The sequence below is a fragment of the Anneissia japonica genome, unplaced genomic scaffold, assembly GCF_011630105.1.
Source record: "Anneissia japonica isolate Jap-2015-1 unplaced genomic scaffold, ASM1163010v1 scaffold287755_len519135_cov135, whole genome shotgun sequence".
NCBI lineage: Eukaryota > Metazoa > Echinodermata > Crinoidea > Comatulida > Comatulidae > Anneissia > Anneissia japonica.
The window spans coordinates 206,943-222,214 of NW_022704004.1; the positions used below are offsets into that span (position 1 = coordinate 206,943).

Below are 15,272 nucleotides of genomic sequence, written 5' to 3' on the forward strand. Positions count from 1 at the left end.
AACAATACGACATAGGGCTTATTTTATTATTAATATAGGCCACACACGTGTGTTTGAAACTAAATATAAGCATTTTCATGTGGTTTTATTTATTACAATCATAGGCCTATTCTTTCACCATAATTAAACATTGAGGCCCTTCTTTTAGGTAAAACGATCTATCTTAAATTTTCAGTCTGAAGTTCTAATTTCGTCGGAATTGATAAAAACTCCCTAAATGTGCAATTTTTAGAGGAAATTGGCCTACCTCAACAAGAAATGCTCTTGTGTTATATATGGCCACACTCGTTTTTTTTAAACTGAATATAAGCATTTTCCTTATGGCTTTATTTATTACAAACATATTCTTTCAACATCATTACACATTGAGGCCCTTCTTTTAGGTAAAACGATCTATCTTAAATTTTCTTTCTTGAGTTGGGGACTATGTGTTGTAACTTAGAAGGCAAAGGAAAGCCTTAAAATTTGAGATTTTCAGGCACTTTCCCGGGTGAAAAGTGCATTCAATGGGGAAAGATTTTCCACAGATGGATATTTTCCCCTTGTCCCCCGGTGGTTACTCCACTGCGGAGAATACCTGGCGTCTTAGATCAAATGCGCTATGGACACTTTTTAAAGTGGAGAAGGGGTTGCAGGCCTGGGTATTGTGATATCTGTTCATTATATCTTCCTTTTTATTCTTGTCTTTATTTTTCTCTTCCCTTTTTCTTTTCCTTTTTCCTTTCTTTTCTTTCCCCTTATTTCTCTTTCCCTCCCTCCCTTTCTTTTCTCTTCTTACCCAGTCCGGTACGACGGCTTGGTCAGCCCGGTAAAAACCGTCAGGGGGGACATTCTGCCCTTTTACGCCACTGCTTATAAGATGAATGGGAATATGAATCATGCAGATCTGGAATCAAATCTAGGTGGTGGGGTCAACATTCCTCCCCCGGGAAAATTTTGATTTCTAGATGGCGGGAAATGACCTTTCTCGACTTTTGAGCTAGGTGTCTAATGACTTTGTTCTTCAAAGTTTAAGGTTTTCCCCCTCATGAAAACGGTAAAGTAAATTTTCTTAGATGACGTCTTAGGGCGTCTTAGATCTTTCTGTTGTTTAGATAGATCTTGGATTTGAGCGTCATACGATTTATTATGTATTGTTCTCTGTTCAAACCCGATCACCTGTTCCGCGGCTTGTGTGGTGTTTTCTTTGATATGTTGCCTGGCTTTACCTGGTTGCACAGGTATATTTGTTTTTGTTGTAAGGTCAATGAGTTTGTCGGTATACTTTCTTTTGTCTCCGTTTAGCGTTAGTATTTTAATGCAAATTTTCTGTTCTCATTTTGTACTCGTTGTAGTTTTATTTTATGCCAGGCAAGATTAAAGCGAGCGGTAACTATTCTGTGATCACTTGAGGTAATTGTCCCTCCATAAGATCTGGAGTCTTTCAATAAGGGCTTTATTCTGGATTTCAAATTAATAAAGTTAATTTGATTATAAACCGTGGTGATAAGACTATCCTTATTACGCCTTTCTTTTCCCCATGTAATATGCCGTGCTGGATGTTGAAAAGCACTGTTAGTAATGAATAAATCATTTTTCTCACAGAAATTAATTAAAATTTGGCCATTATTATTGCGATATCCACTTGAATAATTGCCCACACCGTTCTCATCTTTTTCTTCCCTATTTTTGAGTTAAAGTCTCCACAAATAATCAACAATGTGTGGTTAGCATATGTTTTGACTAAGTCATCCAGGTCCCTGCATACCTTGTCCAGTTCAGCTGGATTTTTTGCAGGTTAATGTACCGGCATTCATCTGTGTTAACGTCAACGCTTCCCCGTGTTTTGATTTCCTGTAGGCAGGCTACGTCTATCCAATATTTTACAATGTGTTCTGCAAGTTGATGCTGCTTAATTTCATTCATTAGTGTTATACGTGTAACACTGACAGGAATTTAAACTCATTGACACTGGGATTGGATTGTAAGGCAAGCCTCTTCATCATCTACAGTTCCATTCCATTGTAGGTTTTATTACAACAGCAATTTGTAAAATTAAAATTTTGAAGGCTAAAGGCTATTTTTGAATTGCTGTTAACATAGTTGAACAATAAATCGGGATACCTTTAATGACTTAATACTACTTCACCGCTGCCCTTATTTATTAGGGAGTGTTAAGATGATTTTAGCATCATTAATTTTGTAAGAAATGGGATGTTTAATACAATACGTTTCGCTATACGAAAAAAAAAAGCGAAAAAAAATAACACGCTTTGACGGTGCTGCACTTATTAGATCAGTTGAAGTGTACCATATCAAAAAAGTACATATGATAATTTTCTGAATGTCTTTATTAGTACCGTGTTATTGTTCTGTGTTTTTTTTTTTCTTTTCTTTTCCAGATTGTTACAAGGGGTGTGACGGTTAGTTTATAAGTAGTTCTTAAATATTTGGCTTAAATGTGTGAATGTTGTATTGAAAACAAACAATCGATCAAACGTAATAAAACAGTGTCTTTGCAGAGTTATGAAAATGTTATAAATGTGGTCATGTTTAAACACTAGTACATTTTTATGGCGTTCTGTGCCATAAAAAATCTATCTATATAAATATACATAGAAAGATACATACATTGCATCAAACTTATGCATTTCATTTAGAAACTCCACTTAAACAGACAAAATGCAATTTACTAGGCAAGTTCAGTGCGGCCACAAACACGTTCACTTTTTTTGTTTTTCTACCTGGCCATATTTCCATCAGGCTTGTAGCCACACTAATCCTGTTTACCACTCGGATTTTACCAACCACCCATGTAATAGGATAACATATCTTCAGACAGGACTGGCTAAAAAAAATGTATTCATGGTCTGCTATTGACAAGTCTTAGGTCAACCAAACGAGGAGTCAGCCTTTTCTGAGCACTTTTTCTTGAGTTGCTCTGCCCTTTACACTATACCTCATCACCACCAAGTAGCTTGTGACATTTACTACATAAACATACAGATCGTGTGTTATCAAACCTATAAAATTCAAAAATGAGCTGACAGTTTCTTGAATTGTAATATCAAAAAAGTGTGCACAGATAAGTAATACAATTAATTATATTTTCTGTTTTTCTTTACCAGAATGTTACAAAAGATGTGGTCATGGTTAGTTGTAATTTGATTTTGCTTTGAATGTGCAATAGCAATGTGGTAATAACTGCCACTTATTTGATAAAACGTAGACAGTATTACTACAGGATAATAAAACGTTACGATATTGTTGTTATTAAGATGACGGTCATGTTATAATGTGTACATTTAAAGCAATATACAAAATTATTTGTGTTTTGAAATTACATTTTTATTGTGCTGTCATAAACCTTGCATATGCAATGTAATACATAATAACTCAGTTTTTGAATTAATAATTATTGATTTGGTGTTATTTTTCAGATTGCTACAGGAGGTGTGATGGTTAGTTGCGATAGTCCATGTTTAGCTTTAAATGCGTAACGGCTTTAAATGCCCTTTCTACATACTTAATAATTGATTCAACATAATACATTATCATAGTACACAGCAATTAATAGATAAATATGACAGTCATATTAAAACTCATGTTCCACTTTCAAGCCAATATGAAGTGTTCTCAATTTGTTGAAGACATAAATGAAATAAAACATAATTTTCAACAAACATTTTCTAGATGTTGTTTACAAGTTTCATGTATGCAACATGCAGTACTAGCTATTCCGGTTCAATGCGGCCACAATAGATAGACTTATCTAATAATCAACTGTTAAACTGGTATAGAAAAGAACAGTTTATAAGACGGTCTCCCACCGTCAAACCATAGAGGAAATAAATTGGAAATTTTAAAGTTAGCGGGAGAATTTTAGGAACAATTACGAATGCTAGTAGGTAAGTTCGCGCGGGTTCATATGTACAAATACAGTAAGTGTGTTGAGTTTCTAATCGCCACATTGCATACAGTAGAATGATGATTGAATATGTTGTGGAAACACCGCCATCTACTGATCGGCTTGGATTCTCTATCTATTGCAATAAAGTAGCTTTTAGTTAAACGTCCATGTTATTGTAGTAGGACTACACTGCCGTGATTCGGAAGAACGCTTTATAAGCTATAGTTATAGTTTTGAGATATCTAATTAGCATAACGAATTTCTTGTTAGCCTGTTGCTATGGAAATAAATTCTATTTATTTTTGTGTAAATGTTCTAACTACATAATAGAAAAACATACTAAAGTACTTTTATAATGATTATTATTTTCTATAACCCAGTCAAAATTGACATGATGCACTTTTCCAAACAGAGGACCTGACTAAGATTTGTATGCACTTCACCCTAGGAATAACATGGGATGTGTGCCAAAATCTCTATCCGGGACGAACAGCCCGAAAATGACCACGCCCTTTATTAAATGACCACGCCCTCTTTTTATAGGGTAGGGGGTATTTTGAAATTAAGCTAGACGGTATAAGGAAATAGCAAATGAAGGGGTTTTTGTTCTAAATGAGCAAACATGACAAGGGGAATAAATTCCTAAAATTACGTCTCAGTCACATTTTCCGTTCATATGCAAATTAGCTTGAATATGCAAATTAGGAGTGAAAAAATAGGGTTCCTATGTTCTGAGAACCGCTGGTCGTAGCGAGTTGCTATCTTTTTTTAGTTGTTCGGACCATGCATATTGATTTTATACCAAAATCAACACTCTCAAACTGTTGTTATGGTATTGCAGCTGCACTTTTGCCTGCAGGGTCAAATGTCAGGAATGTAGTTTGTGCAATTTCTGAGTGAATTACAGTGAATCGGAACTTGAATATGTGTTGTTTGAGACCAAAACAAACTTTTTAGTCAGTAGTCGTGGGAATAGGGAAAATTTGCAAATAAGTCAAATAGGCCTATGGCATTTCCGGTCATTTTTTAAGCAAATGTCACATTAAAGCCAATAGAAATGTGCATGGTCTCTTGGAGCAGTGGTTCTCAGCCCATGGGAACCCTAATTTTTCACTCCTAATTTGCATATTTAAGCTAATTTGCATATCAACTGAAAACGTGACTAAGATGTAATTTCAGGAATTTAATCCCCTTGTCATGTGTGCTCATTTAGAACAAAAACCCCTTCATTTGATATTTTCTTATACCGTCTAGCTTAATTTCAAAATACCCCTACCCTATAAAAAAGGGGGCGTGGTCATTTAATAAAGGGCGTGGTCATTTTCGGGCTGTTCGTCCCGGATAGAGATTTTGGCACACATCCCATGTTATTGCTAGGGTTCATATTAGTCTATAACAGTTGAGATATTCCCTCCTAAATAAAGTGCATACACATCTTAGTCAGGTCCTAGACTAAATTAAAACAAAAGCCAATAAAGCATGAACAATCAGATATTGGGCACTATATCCAGTTTTGCCTGTAGAATTCATGCGTTAGACTTCAGGTCTAATACTATGACAGATTTTATCCATAGGATGCCCCTAAGCCAAAAACCTAAAAAAATTCAAAAGTGGATATAATGCGTTTTTCTGATTCACGGCACTACAGTCGAATATATTTATAGTATTAATATTTAATGTTTATATTTCTTTGTTTTAGAACGATTCAATTTTTTCCGACAGTTTCAAGGTTGGTTGAAATATTAGTTCTTATAAGTTTAGACTTAGGCTTAAATATTGAACTGTGTAAAATGACATTTGAAGACAGAAAATTACGATAGTATGCGTCTCATTTTTGGGTACAAAACGTCGGTGCTTTGACCTTGGTGGTGTCGGGATTTTGTGTAGGCCCAGGCCTGCTTCTAGTCATGCACTTTTGAGTCATAAACAATAGGGCCTATCACAAAATAACCAACAATTCTGGTCAACAAAGGAAGTATTTTTCGGCTACAAGAGAGAAGAGAACAGCTAGGCCTAGCAGGCCTAAGCTAAGACCCTAGGCCTAGGCTACGCTTGAATTGCGCTGTTGATTGGGGAAAAAAACACAAAATGGCTACGAACGGTTAGAGACAGCTAAACGTATGCGTACACGTATACGTTCGCGTGCGAAACCTCCCTATTATTTGATCTTTCACCATTCTTACACAGCATCGTTGCATGATCATTCATCGTTATGAATTCTGTACATAATTTTAACTTGAGGTGTAATAACTTGCAAAGATGTTTGTAGAATCTTGTTTCAAACAGTTATTTTTCATTACCTGGTGGAGGAGATTTTCTTTTCTTTCTGGCAACTCGCTCACTTTTCATCAGCTACCCAATAATTATGTGGTGGCACTGTTGACAGTATTACTGAGATACAGTGTGACCACTGCTTGGGTATTTACCCAAGATCCTTGGTATTTTGACTTGGTCTTGGGTTCCGTTCAAATCATTGGGTATTTTATTTTTACTAAGACAATTAAATATTTTTGTCATAGAGGAAGAATTAGGAAGTAACAAAGTATATTTCAGTCCATTCAAGTAAGCAAAACTCAACAAAGTGCACATAACATTGTTAATTGACTGTTAATTGCTATAAACATGGGTTCAAAATTGTTTATTTGTGATTTGCGTTGCCATAGATCTTACCTAATTAATGCATTACATAATAAAACTTGATCGCTGATCTACTGATAACACTGGCCGACTGAGGGCGTATTTTTCTATCCGTATTATCACCTAATGAACATTAATTTTAATAATTAACACAAGCAATTACAATAAAAAATAATTTATAAATTGAACTAAAAGTTAAACTATACATGCGAAAAACACGTTGTTTTCAAATTTTAATGCATTTTCAGGAATCTTGGGTAATTTTGGGCCATTTTTTCTGAATCTTGGGTAATTTCGACCCAGTTATTGGGTATATCAAAAATTGTGAGTGGTCACGCTGCTGAGATACAACACCGTCAGACAGTACTAAAGAGCGGGAAGGTGGTACCACCAGCTCTTTCTGTTCAGGATGCTCCTGTTTCGTATAATATGGGCTGCCTCCTGGATTCCAATTCCCATCCTATGATGGATCTGAGTACTGTACCAGATATTAAAGCCCTCCGACTGGATGGCGTGTCTAGTGGTTTTCGTGTGCCCAGTCACTGTGGACAGGGGATCCTTTTGTGTTCAGCGGCTTTGACACCCAAGGGTTGTTTAGTTTCTCCTATATACGAAGCATGACAGTTATATATGCCGTGTTGTACTTATCATTCCTATCCATTGTGCACTTTGATGACACCCGGAGTTGGCGAATAGTGTTCTTAGGTTTCAAGTGTACTTGAGTTTAGTACTTGAGGAGTTTAAAACAAGAAGAAGTCCTTTCGCAATATCCCTTACACAGAGCAGAACAATACTGCCCTCCTCTGAGAAAAGGCATTAATACATTTTTTTTCAAAATTGAGATTTTTGGCTTACGTGACTCCTTATGTCTAATCTATCACCTTGGTTCATCAAAGTTCCAAATTAATGTCTGGAAATATGAAATTTTATTTTAAAATTGGGCATTATCTGCAACTGTCACTACAAATACTCAGAGAAAAGGTTTATGTGCATTGAACATTGACTTCACGCAGGACAGATAGTAAGTAACCAATCAGATGCTAGTGTAACGAATATCTATTTAACTAGCTTGGAATCCTCAACAAATAATGCCAAGCAGGGAACCGTTAAATTAATTAATTTCTCTGTTCCTGATGCCAAGTTAAAAATTGCTTTATTTCAAAAATACCCTGAGAAAATTATTTACCTGCTTTGTATTTTATTACGTTCAACTATCAATTCTACGATTCTTGTAATACTTTTGTCGTAATGGCGTAAGTTGCAGCGCAAATCTTTTAAGAAGTCTTTTGGAAGAGCAAGTACAATATCATTGTACTCAGCATTGTAAATATTCTTTTTTGAAGTGTTTTGTACACGATTATCTATGTTATGTTATTTCATTATAATAACCCTATATAAAATTGTATTTTATTGTGTGGTAGCATCACATATTTATTTCATATAATTAATTAATCAACACGATTGTATTCTGCAAATACATTTTACCATTGTAAAAATAATAGCTGCAATGTGCTAAGATTTAAAAATATGATGATGGGCTAGTTACCGAACCATTAATAAAATAAGTCTGTAACGTATTTTGACAAACCTAAAATGATAAGAACAGTTCAAGCTAGGCTACCACCCCCCCCCTAATTTTTCACTCAACTTTTGGATTTGAAACATACTTGAGTTTTAAAACGTTGGATAGAAGATTTTGCAGCTTTCAACTATTTTAATATTTTTTAATATTAAATTTCATTTCTTGGAGTAACATATTTATAAAATATAATGTTATGAATATATAGATTAGATTCATATACATACATTTAAATAAATTAATTATTTATGTATGTGTATAAATAATTTTTGCAGATATTCCCCGACTTCAAAAAGTATTTAACCACATTTATAATCATTATTACTCCAAAAAAAGGCATTATCTCCATTTTCGCCCCTTAAGAAAAAAAATTAATGAAAAGTATGTGGCAAATTTTTAGCAATATATTTAAACAAACCATAGTTTAAAAATTTTTTAATCATTAGTACTTTTCTTGGGAAAACCCAAACGCATTCTGCTCATTTACTCAAAACTCTCATTTTTGTTACTTAATGCCTTTTCTTCGAGGAGGGCAGAATAGAACCTTTATTAACAAATATAGCAGTTGGATTCCTACAGGTGGGTGGTGATGCGTGCATCGGCGACAGCAAATTTTGCACACGTTTATACCCACACACACACACCCACCCTCACACCTACTCCCACACACACCCCCTCAAACCTACACACACCCAAACACACACCCCGCCTGTACAGACCCACACACACACACACACACACACATACTGAAAGGGTGACCATATTTTTCCAAGGCCATGATTTTATCTTCCTCCTCAGTGACCAGTGACCATTGTAAAGATGTCAGGGTATGTGTCACATTGTTTAAGATTAGAAATCTTTATTATTGTGAGTGTTTACAGTAATGTTTAAAATACTTAATCGTAATCGTTCAATTACTTCTCAAGTCATGCTATCACTTTATTACTCGTGGTAGTCTACACTATTAGAATATTCTAAATATAATTTAAAAACTGTACAGTATATGAAATATATTCCCCTAGACCCCAACAAATGTTTCATTAACCATTTTTGAGCATAATTAAGTAGAAAGAATACTAATGACATGTGGAACCTTATTGACAAAGCCTTTACGATATTAAAAATGATTTTCTATATTTCCATAGTCTTTGTAATGCAAGGTACATTATTGTTGGTATTTTTGTTTTATTTGTTTAGGTGATGTATGTTTCTCAAAGTGTGAAGGTTGGTTGGAACAGTTACTAAATAACTATATTTGGGTTTAGGATATTTTCGTCAAAATTTTGTTTAAAATATACTGCTTGAAAATGCCATCAGTGTTGATAATGCACGTATTCTAGGACTGGGTACCTCTTAGACGGCAGCCAATCTTATAACAATCGTCTATATGTGTATGTAAAAGTAAGCATACTGGATATCGATTAAATCATTGTACAATGATTTAATCAATATCCATAGGCCTACAAAGTTAATAATAATTATTATCAATGTGTAAAGGATTTCCTGGGACAGATACAGGTAGACACCATCTATTACTAAATCTTAACCAACTCCTGGGTTAATCAGTGCCAAATTACTGGAAACATTTTCGGCATGTGAATAAATGTACGATAACTAATAAGCAAGATTATTTCGCAATTTAATTTAATGTGCATACCTTTGTCTTTTCTTCTAGATGCTAAGTGCTTTACCATGTGTACAGGTTGGTTGCAATTACTTGTTTACAGTGCCGTGGGAACATGTTTCATTTGTTTCCGAATTGTTTTGTAGTTAGTTTCCAGGCAACCAGTACTAGTCATGGTGATAATTATTAGGCCTAGATTTTTTTTAATTTTTTTTTTTTTTGCTTTATTAAACGTAAAAAGAATCCCTAAACGGCCATTATCATGTATGTATATTATAAATTATATTAAAACTATATTTTATTTTATTATATTTCCATTTAATTGCACTAAAAAAGTTAAATCGTGGAAACAGTTGGGTACGAGTTCGTGATATTACATCATAATTGAAGCATAGTGTACGTGACTAGCTAGACAAAAACAAATAACTACATTGTCCAATAATATCATTAAATATATCAAGACATAATTTAGGGGGGTGGGGGGAAACATACGCAACAGGCCTATGCATCTTGGACTATATTAAATAAATAAATGTGAAAACATTTGGCTACCAGTTCGCCAAAAGTCATGGGTACGTGATCTCCAATGGTGGGTACGAGTTCACCTAAATTCGGGTATGGATTCGCCAAAGTAGGTACGAGTTGGCATGGGTACGAGTTTGCATCAGTGGTTGCTCCGGAAATTTGCCGACAAGGGGTCCGACGTGTCCGACGGAGGGGTCCAAACCAAGGCGCCGACGAAGCCTCGACCGACTACATGGAATAAAAAAAAATCCCTATAAAGGCCTGTTTATACTTTCAACGATAACGATAACGATAAAAAGCTAAAAATCAATTGTTCATATAGAAAATAAAAGAAATAACCCTAGGACGATCCGATAATGACTTATCGTGTATACGATAACAAAATATTTTGACAAATCAATTCAAATGACGTCATAATTATGGAAAAAAACTATAAAATTGTTTTGACTACTACGACATATTATTATTATTTTACTGTTTTTTACTGTTTTTTTTCATTTGAATTGATTCGTTAAATTATTTTATACACGATAAGTCGTTATCGAATCGTCCTAGTGTAAACATTTCCCTTATTTCTTTTATTTTCTGTATGTAACAATTACTTTTTAGCTTTTTATCGTTATCGTTATCGTTGCAAGTATAAACATGCCTTTAGGGTTTATGGGGAGAGTTCTTATGGCTTAATGTGGTCCTAAATGTGCCTTTAGACCACAATATTTTCGATTTGGTCCGACGACCTAGTCGTTCGTCAGGCGACAGGGGGTAACTCGTACCCATGTCAACTCGCACCCACAACTTGTACCCACATGTATACTATATACTAGGTTATTGCAAGATTAAGAATAATAATAAATCTACCTGGATGTCTTTAAGGCTATCCCGCTTCTAGTTGCCTAGACCTATGTACACTTATGTTTTCAAAAATATTCTAAGCAGTAATACAAGAAACAACACGCCTGCAGCCAAGTATTTTATTTAGGCTAAACTAGGCCACAATTACAATGGGTGGCAGATAAGAAACCTACAGTTGTCCATAAGTGTCACAACAACGCATATTACAACTTTCGTAAACAATGTGCCAACCCTGAGCCGAGTTCCCAAAATTATGTAGTTTCTACGCATGCGCTATCATTTTGAGTCGTAAACGCGACCGAGTTTTTAAAAATAATTCTTTAGACTATGACGAGTATTGCCTCCACACATAAACTCAATTTTGAGTCTCAATAATTGTAGTGAAATTATTATAATTGTCTTTACTATGACAGACAAATCCCAAATATTATTTCTATAAAACCACAATTTACCAAACATGTAAACTAAATAAAAATTCTAAAACTTCGCACTAGTTTCATGAGAGAATCGAAAAAATGACAGCACTGTTCTGAATTTTACGATTTAGTGTGATTTAAAAGTAAACATTATATAGGGCCTAGTTTTATTATAATTAGTTTTAGGCATGGCGGCTCAGTGTTGGCACGGCGAGTTTATGAAAGGGCCAAATTCAACGGAAACACGTTCCAATATGTCAGGCACACTTTCAAAATTCACATTAACACATTTTGAGACACCATAGCACACTTTCAACTTCGAAAAATCTCAGGTCAAACTTGTAAAATTAACAGAGTGTCCGATGGAATGGGAATTTAACGCTGATTTTATAAGCTGCTATTACTTGGCTCAAGACACACATACTGACTATCTATCAGCAAACAGTACTTGCCAAACACTTGGCGGACATATTGCGACCATTTCCAGTGTGAAGGAAAATTATTGGATACAAACGAAGTTGAATGCAGACTTAATAATGTGGCAACCAGCTTGGACCCATTATGATGATAGGTTGACGGAAAGGTATAAAAGTAAGTTATATCCTTATTGTTATCATTATTGTTATTATTATTATTATTATTATTATTATTATTATTATTATTATTATTATAGTAACATCCATTTATGGAGTAAAAATGAAGTTTTTAGTCCCATTGTTTAAAAATTCTAAAATGCTGTATTTTTAATATCTAGGAAGTCATATCTGATTTTCTATTGTGTTAGTGTTGACGTTTAAATCTAGAAATATTCCTAATGTCATCTGTGAAGTAAAGGGTCAACATTTGATTAATAAAATATGAAGCTTTTAGTTCATTATTATAAAAGTCTAGTGTACTGTTGTTAATATACAAGAATTCGTGTTTGATGTCCGAATAATTTAGGTTTGACCTTCAAATCCAAGAATGCTACTGAATGCTACTGACTATACAAAGTGCAACAGGTTACAAACGTTGGCTATCAATCAAACAATCTCTTTTTTCAATGTACACTTTGACTTTGCGTGTTCTTAAACTCCAGAATTTCACACATTCACTTAGCAGCTCCCTTCAATTTGAAGATCTAAACTAGGTCGAAATCGAATAAAGGTTGTATTGAATCCAACAACAGATATAAATTCCTGGACGTACTAAACCTTCACACCCATTGGCTAAAGCGGCCATGTAGGCCAATACACTGAAAAAAACTTAAAATGGCGGAAGGCGGCCATTTTTGATTCAGGGCTCTTACAGGTTAGTCGCACACTTCCACGAGGGACACCCCAGCATTGTTTCAACCCTCAAGGAAGATAAATCCACTAAGAAACTAAGTTATCCTTTCCACGTTCACGGAATTGCCAGAAATAAGCCAACTAACAAGACATCTTAGATCATGATTATCTTATGCTTGTCTATGAGTCCGAGTTATTGTGGTTTATAGAGCGCAAAAGATGAACATAGCTGTCCCTAAGTCTTATTTTTAGCTTTTATAAGGTACAAGATTTACACTTACAGCACAGATGACATTATTAGACAGTATAATATATTTAACCTGTACTTTTCTTAAATTTTGTCTTCATTCATTTTCAGTTTTATTGTTAAGCGCACTGAGGCTTTAGCATATTGCGCTATATAAGCAAAAAATATTATTATTATTATTATTATTATTATTATTATTATTATTATTATTATTCGAAAAATAGCTCATCTGTGTTGGTATTTGAATGTACGAAAAGTTTAAACTTTTGATCACAACACAAACAAATTTCCTTACCGTGAAATTTTCGACCGTATGCCACGGTCTTCCTCAGCACAATGACTGGAATGTGACTTCAAGGCTACACCGATTTTGGGCACGTGATCTTACGAACACGTGACTCCAAAATCGGATCGTAGATCTTTGGCAGTTTGTGTCGGAAATTATACCCCACCACTGAAATGCCTCCTAAATGTTATGGTCTGCCCAAGATTCATAAAGTAAACATCCCATTGAGACCAATCGTCAGTAGTATTGACTCGATCACTTAGAGTTCAGCAACGTTTTTGGCTGAAATTCTCTCACCTTTAGTTGGAAATTCAATTCATCGGGTGGTCAATTCTTTAGAATTCTCAAAACTAATAAAAAACAAGAGATTTGAAGAGGATGAAGAGTTAAGATCGTATGATGTTACAGCACTCTTTGCGTCAGTTTCAGTGGATAAATCGTTGGAAATCATTCACACCAGACTGCAAAACGATCCTACTCTTAGTAATAGGACCACCGTTACACCACAACAGATTATTAAGCTCTTGGAGGTATGCCTGAGGTGCACATATTTCGTATACAATGGCACGTTTTGCCAGCAAATCCGTGGAGCGGCTATGGCCTCACCGGTATCCCCCATCGTATGCAATCTTTACATGGAAAATATGGAACAACTGCCTATTAAGACTGCCCTTCATCCCCCAATTTGGTGGTACAGATATGTTGATGACACACATACAAAACTGAAGAAAGCTCACGCTCAAGAATTTACTGATCATCTGAATTCATTGGACCCGGATATTAAATTCACAACAGATTCGCTGGCTTTTCTTGACACGCTTACAGTAATACAGAATGATGGTAGCATTAATATCAAATTCTACAGGAAACCGACACACACTGATCAATACCTTAACTTTTACTCTAACCACCCTCTTCAACATAAATTAGGGGTCATCAATACACTTTACCATAGAGCCAACTCACTTGTCAAGAAGGAGGAAGACAAAATTCATGAATGCTTACACATCGATCAAGCTCTGAATAGATGTGGTTATCCAAACTGGGCTATCAATCGAGCAACTAGGAGACATAAGGGCAAGAATGACTGCCAAAGGCATAAGACAACTAATAAAGGATTGGCCGTTATCCCATATATAAAGGGAGTCTCTGAAACCCTCAAGTGAACCTTCGAAACATTTGGCATCACAACGTGCTTTAAACCCACATGCACCTTAAGACAGTTGTTAGTATCAACAAAGGACAAGAGCCAAAAGAAAGACATCACAGGCGCCATCTACCACATCCCATGCCAAGGCAAAACTACTTCCGACAAATGTAAGGATTCTTACATTGGGGAATCAGAAAGAACTCTGTTTCTTGGAACATCGTAGACCGAGTTCAACTTCATCGGAAATCTCTCAACATATACACATTGAATCACCTGGACATCATGTGGACCTGGCACAGGTCAACATTCTTGACAGGGTACCAAGACAATTTGAAAGATGTGTAAAAGAGGCAATTTATATCCGTGTGAACAAACCAACGCTAAACCGAGACGGGGGCCGACACAAACTGCCAAATATCTACGATCCGATTTTGGAGTCACGTGTTCGTAAGATCACGTGCCCAAAATCGGCGTAGCCTTCAAGTCACATTCCAGTCATTGTGCTGAAGACCGTGGCATACGGTCGAAAATTTCACGGTAAGGAAATTTGTTTGTGTTGTGATCAAAAGTTTAAACTTTTAGTACATATTTTAGTATATTATTGTCGTGATATTTTACGACAGGAAACACAAAGTTTAAAAGAAAAACAAAAAAACTTCAAAAGATTACGACTACGCACGACCTCAGGGCCTAGCTAGACAGTATAATACGGTATTTGATTTTTTGACAGCTAGAGTCCCGCCCAGTGGTAATAAAATTAAAAACTTAGGCTAGCATAGCAATTTTTGTGGTCATAACA

General features: G+C 35.3%; 1 protein-coding gene across 1 annotated transcript in view; it reads left to right on the forward strand.

Annotated features, from left to right (window-relative positions):
* Positions 1-15,272, forward strand: part of LOC117104560 — a 28,203-nt gene that overhangs the window by 2,353 nt on the left and 10,578 nt on the right. Inside the window, exons 4-9 of the mRNA XM_033245415.1 lie at positions 2,382-2,402; positions 3,108-3,131; positions 3,420-3,440; positions 9,303-9,329; positions 9,781-9,807; positions 11,828-12,113. Of these exons, the coding sequence (XP_033101306.1) occupies positions 2,382-2,402; positions 3,108-3,131; positions 3,420-3,440; positions 9,303-9,329; positions 9,781-9,807; positions 11,828-12,113 (406 nt within the window). The remainder of the gene's footprint in view (positions 1-2,381; positions 2,403-3,107; positions 3,132-3,419; positions 3,441-9,302; positions 9,330-9,780; positions 9,808-11,827; positions 12,114-15,272) is intronic.